General features: G+C 39.1%; 1 protein-coding gene across 1 annotated transcript; it reads right to left on the bottom strand.

Annotated features, from left to right (window-relative positions):
* Positions 1 to 1,980: 1,980 nt before the first annotated feature.
* Positions 1,981 to 3,222, bottom strand: LOC145565117 (uncharacterized). Its single transcript, XM_081625212.1, has one exon. The coding sequence runs from the start codon at positions 3,220 to 3,222 to the stop codon at positions 1,981 to 1,983; it is 1,242 nt and encodes a 413-aa protein (XP_081481338.1).
* Between the last annotated feature and the right edge of the window lie 3,361 nt (positions 3,223 to 6,583).

Below are 6,583 nucleotides of genomic sequence, written 5' to 3'. Positions count from 1 at the left end.
AAATTAGTGAATTAATTCAATAAATATGCATAATTACATACAACATTTCTAGGTAATTTAATAATTAGCTTCAAATTAAAGAAAGGGGAGTAGGAAAGAGTGAGCAGAGAATACACAAGAGAAGGTGGTAGTTGTTTTAACGGTGGCCATGGATGGTTTGGGGTTCGTGGTTTTGGTGGGTGGGTAGTAGTTTGTGGTGGGTGGTGGTTAAAGGGAGAACGCGGTGGTTGATTTTGGTGTTGGTGGATGTCAGAGCGATCGAGGGTGACGAAAATGAAGGTGGGTGGGGATTTCGGTCGGGTTTGTGGTGGGGGTGACGGAAATGAAGGTGGGTGTGGATTAGGGCCAATTTCGTGGGTTGTAGTGATGTTGTTGGTGGGAAAATGGGAGGGGAGGTAATAAGGTGGTAGTGAAGGAGGTGGCCATGGAGGAAGGATGAAGGAGGTGGATCATGGAGAGAAAGAAGGAGTTAAGTATACCAAAGGTCCTTAATGTTAACAGTTTGTTTGATTTTAGTCCCTAAAGTTACAAATGGCTGATTTTAGTCCCTCAACCACCAATAAGGGTGGTCTGAAAGGTGACTGGGAATAACTTCAGGGAAATGTTTGGTGAATAGGATTGAAAACATCAAACATGAGGGACCTGGAATTAATGACTAAGCAAAACATGAAGGACCTTAACTCATTTGGATGATTTAATTGCTCACTGAACTCCTTTGGTTGATATCATCAGCAAAATCTAACAAAATAGGATGCTGTTAAACTTTAAGGAATACAATAAATGCCCAAAAAAAAATTTTGACAGCCAAAATAATTGAATTTCACTGTGTTTTCAAAAAACTAGCCGTTACACTTGAAAAATGGCTATATATATATGAGTTTTTCATCAAAACAGGATATCACGATTCCAAAAACATGATGTTGCTGCTTCAATTAGTACATCCTCTATAGAATTATTTGAAGTTTTAGCCTACAGGAAAAAAAAATCTATCAGTTTTGTGATAATGTCTAGCAACAGGAGGGGGTGCAACCACTTGCCACTGTGGTCTGCCATTATCAAGGACTAGATCATGGACAAAGGACAATCCTGGAAGGAGATTCATGGCATGTCCAGATTACGTTGCAGACACAAATAGAAGGGGATGTAGGGTTTTCAAGTGGTTTGATGAAGGGCAGACTAACTGGCAGAGAGATGTGATATTAGGGTTAATGGAAGAGAAGAAGTTGTTAATTGCTGATGTTGAGAACTTTAGGGTGAAAATGAATGAAGCTAAGGCCCATGCAACGAAGATGCAGACTAAGTATATGATGCTAAAGATAAAAAGGGAAAAGGGGAGGGTTTATGTAGGGTTTAAGTGTGAAAGAAGGGTGTTAATTGCATTAGTAGTAGTTGTTGTTTGTGTTTATGTGCTTAGCAATATTTTCACTTAATCAGTAGTTTTAATAATAATGGTACTATTTGTACTTAGTTTGTGTTTAATGAATGGAAAATATGTAGGTCTAGAATCTATTAGGATCAGAACACTCACAGTAGCAATCCTCTGAAATCCATTGGGATAAGTGTACACTCCAACACCTCTGTTGTGCATAGGGATAGAGTTGTTGCTTATATTTGCAGCAGCTTCATTTTGAACTGGTTTGGTGTAAGACCTTTTGTTATGGCCAGGCAGTCCACATGATGTGCACTGTTGTTGTTGCCCTTTCTTGTTGGGCTTCCCTGTTGCTGTGGTTGCTTCACTGTGAACTGTGTTTTCCCTTGAAGAAGGAACATCACAGTGTTGTTCTGGTGGTGCATTCTTGCAAGACCTTTTGTTATGGCCTCCAAGTCCACATGTTGTGCACTGTAGTGGTAACCCTGTCTTTCTGACCTTCCCTTTGGCAGTGACTTCTCCTACCCCTTGCCTTCTATTCTTCTTGGTGCAGAGATTGTCTGATCTGAATGGGCCCATTCTTGTGGGCCATTGAGTGGCTCCAACAAGTACTAGTATGCCAATGCATACGTTGACTTTCTAAAGTAGTCAATCACATAGGCTTCAGGCTGCTCCCATTTGTTCCATATGACAACAATAGAATGCTTGCATGGTATACCACTCACCTGCCATGCGTTGCAGCTGCATGTCCTATGGGCTAAGTTCACAACATACTTAGTTTGTGTTGCCCCTTCCCTAACACCATAACAGAATCCACCATCCCAAAATGCAGTCCATCCTCTAGCCCAAACCTTGTGTTTCTCTAATTGTTGGTGTATTCTTGGATAAAGTGACATGTTAGCTTCTTTCATCATATCCCTCTTTTTGTGAAGTCTTTCCATTAAACTCTCCCTGATGTCTTCCAACATTGTTATGATTGGTTTGTGTCTGAATTTCAAGATGAAGGCATTAAACACTTCACTCATATTGTTGTCCACACTGTCATAACAAGACATAGGTGTGTAAAAAGCTCTGCACCATTTTTTGTAATTTCTCTTCATAAGGTCTTCAGCAGCATCATCTGAGAGTTCTTTAATTCCCTCAATCCTAGTATGGAAATCATTCTCATCGTTGCTTTTAGCTATCATCCAGAATTGTTTCCTAAGCTCAAGGCTTCCCCCAAACACACCTCTGAAATTGCAGTACACATGTCTTGCACACACCCTTGTTTCTGCTTGAGGGAAAACTTCAGCTACTGCCCCAATTAAACCTTTTTGTTGATCAGACATAATTGTATACCCTCCACCTTCAGCACTCCCCAAGTCTGATTTTAAAAGGGTCAGGAACCAACTCCAAGTGTCTGCACTCTCTACCCCCACCACTGCCCAAGCTAATGGAAACATTTTGTTGTTCCCATCTCTCCCAACTGCAACCAAAAGCTGACCCCCATAAGGGCCTTTCAAAAAACACCCATCAAGTGAGATAAAAGGCCTACAACCACTTAAAAAACCCTTCCTTAAAGCTTCAAAGCAAATGTAGATCCTATCAAACACCTCACCATTCAACTTCAACTTCACAGTGTTTTCCCTGTTTCTTCTCATCATCTCTTGTGCATACCTAGGTAGCAGACCATATTGTTCCTTATACTCACCAAGTATAAGCCCTTGCCCTCTTTTCCTAGCTCTGAAAGCCATGTACTTAGTTATTCTAATACCCCAATCCAACCAAACAGACTCCATTATATCATGTAGTCTCATGTATGGGTTTACTTTAAACTGATTCTGGTGGGTCTTAGCTAGCCAAGTAGATGACATTGACTTCACCTTGTGAGTTCTACCACATGTGTGTTCACTGACATATGTTTTCACAGAGAAGGAGTGTTTGTCTTTAGTCCATGAAGCTCAAATCCTCCTTGGACAACCTTTACTACTGTGCTCACACTCATCCCCCACTCTAGTTTTGTCATTCTTAGTGAAAGGCATGTTCCTACCTTGAGAGACATAGTAGTGCCTCAATGCCATTTTAAATTCAGATGGGTTCATAAACTTTTGCCCAGGGTAAAAATAAGATTTACTTTGTTCAATTTAGTTGGTTTTTACTCCACTATACTTATTATTGCTTGGTGGAACTAGATATCCACAATCTCCTTCCTCATCTGATTCCACAAGGCTGTCAAGGTCACTAAATCCCTCAAAATCACTGCCAATATCAACTACACCCTTTGATGCAGCAACCTTTTTCAACATCTCAACCTCCTCTTCATAAGATACTTCATGTTTCACATTGTTAGCAATTTCAGCCTTGGCTTTCACAACTTCTTCATCTGTACCTTTTGTGTCATAGTCTATAAATGGGCCACTGTGTCTAGGATGGTAACCAGCACTCAATGGATCAAAATCAGACTCTCCTTGAAGTAACCCCAGCACACCACTCCTAAACCCCATATTATGAGTCACTGGTGTATTTGTTTCAAGATGTTCAGTGTATATGTGTATTAGTTTGTGTTCCATAAGTAAAGGTAAGAGAGGATCACGTATGTTGCTTTCAAATCCCAAGTATCTTATGCCATTATCAAAATCCTTCCTAGGATCCAAGAAGTGAACCTTAACAATGTCATCATACCCAGCCCAGCTATTAATTGCTTCACATAGGCTCCATCAACATTTTTAGGTATATTATCAAACACATTAATTCTCCCACCCAAGTATGAAGCATTACTACCAATTTTCCAACACCCACCATGATGAACAACCAAACATGCAATCAACTCCATGTTCAATCTAAGATAATTAGCATTATTGCACACAATTAACATAAATCACTACTAAAAGAGCTCAAAATAAATACTCAAAGAGAATAAGTAAGCACAAACTGCAATTTCATATATGTCATCATTTTAATTCTTTACAAAAGTATTGTGATTGATATGACAATGTGTTACAACTTACACTCACACTGTCATCTACAATCACAATCATTGCAGATCAAAAGTAATGTTCAATGCATTTCATCATAATCATAAAAACTACACAAATAGATTGATAAGGCCAGTAAGCAAAAAAAACAACATGGCCATACACCACAACTTCCCCCAAAAAACTACAACTACTCCTACCCCAACCCCTGATCAACAGTCATCTTCTCCAAACAACATGGGAAACCCATCACAGTAAACCCACCACTCCCCAGACATGCCTTTCCAAAACTCAGACCCATCACTATCCATCAGAGACTCCAAAGCCCAGTTCTTGGTGGTTGGCTCAAGGTTAACTGTCTTAGGCTCCCAAGGTCTCTTGTACCACATCCTCCTCCAATCCTTGCAAACCAGCTTCGCCATCTTACCATCCCAGCTATCAAGTCTTGGAAACACATTCCTACACATAATGTCCTCCATGGACAACAGAGGGTGGGTGTGGTCAAGGCCATGACGAGCTATCTTCCTCCAACCCCTGCAAACACTTGTAATACACTCACTGTCCGCAGGGTCTCTCAAACGAGAGAATACATGCACAGTCAACACGTCTGCCATTGACAACACTAGGTGAGGTTCATCAAGGTCGGCCATGTTTATCCTAGGTAATAAAAACCAACATTGAGCGACCATAAAAACAATTGCAGAGTTTATTCACAACATCCCCTGTTGTTTACACTACTTAAAACGATTTTCTAGTGTTTCAATTCAACAAGAAAGTGATAATTCAGTTTAAATTTTATCATCTAACCATTAAAAACAAACTAACATGTTCTTTAACAACAAAAATCAATTAATTTCACAACATAAATCAGCTAATCATCAACCACAAGTAAACCCTAAAAATACCCATAAAAATTTTCACCACAATTTCGAAAAAAAAAAACACAACAACAGAGTAAGCAATGTACCTTACAAATTTGGAGAATTCAAGTCGAAAAGGACCTTGCAAATGCTTAATCGCCTCCTTTGAAGCTTCGACAATGGAGTGCTTTTGTTGAAGAACAGAGGAAATGAAAGGGCGCCAAGCTTTTTTGGGAGAAATGATTTTTTTTATTACAGACTTAACTTAAATCAATCATGTTGCACGCTTCCCCACGTTATTTAACCTAAGTTAACCTTAACCAAGGTTAATACTTAAAGAATTTATCAGAATTACCTTTCAGCCGCACTCCATTGGTCCACGTGTCCAGATGTTTGGTTTTTTACTGAAGCGTACTGAGGAAGCTTCCTAATTAATGATGAATAGTGCCACGTCATTTTTTCAGGTCCTTGATGTTTAATGTTTTCGTTCCAAGTAAGCAAACGTTTCCCTTAAGTTTGGTTTTTTCAATCCTAATTACCAAACGTTGCCCTTAAGTTTGTCCATGTCAGCATATTCACCACCCGTATTGGTGGTTGAGGGACTAAAATCAGCCATTTGTAACTTTAGGGACTAAAATCAAATAAACTGCAAACATTAAGGACTAATGGTATACTTAACTCGAGAGAGAAGTGGGTGGTTTTTTTTTTCAAATGTAAATTAAAAATTAGACCAATTAGAAAATGACACATAGGCAAGACAACCTGTTATATCGGCTTGGTGACCTGTTGGGTTGATTATGGAAGGATGGGGTATAAAGGTTGAATCATTTAGGAATAATCCAAATGTTGGTTTATTTTGGGAAAATGAGGCAAAAGTTGGATTATTTAAAGTAATGTTTCCTTAAAAAAAACTTTTAAAAGCACCATTTTGTGAAAAAAAAAGCCCTTTTAAAAGCTTTTTGGTTTAAAAAAACCACCACGTTCTTTTTTTTTTACGAGAGGAAACCTATTTCCTTAATTACCCTCTAATTAACTTAATGAGACTCTAATTTCCTCTCATTTCTTCTAATTAACCTTACTAAATAATTAGATTTAATTTATATACTACTTTCCTTAAATGTTATGTGCAATTTTGGAATATTTTATATCTTATAAATAATACCCCAAAGTTGCACATAATATTTAACAGAGGTAGTAGATAAAAAAAACCACCACCCCCTCCCTTTCCCCCTCCCCTAACGAAAACCCCTTCCCACCGAACCCGCTGCCTTATCCCCCACCTCCGATGACCTCCTCCACCGTCGAACGACCCTCCCTTTCCCCCTTATCTCCGCCGGCGACAACCACCTCCTGGATTTGAAAAACCCTAGAAAATCAATTTGGGGACTTTTTAATTTTGT

Source organism: Chenopodium album, chromosome 10 (assembly GCF_948465745.1).
Source record: "Chenopodium album chromosome 10, dcCheAlbu1.1, whole genome shotgun sequence".
Taxonomy (NCBI): domain Eukaryota; kingdom Viridiplantae; phylum Streptophyta; class Magnoliopsida; order Caryophyllales; family Amaranthaceae; genus Chenopodium; species Chenopodium album.
The sequence above is the reverse complement of the archived record's forward strand: the minus strand, read 5'-3'. Positions and strand labels throughout refer to the sequence as shown.

Excerpts from the sequence above, each read along its gene's own strand:
- LOC145565117 (XM_081625212.1), bottom strand. The coding sequence starts at position 3,222 with ATGTCATCTACTTGGCTAGCTAAGACCCACCAGAATCAGTTTAAAGTA.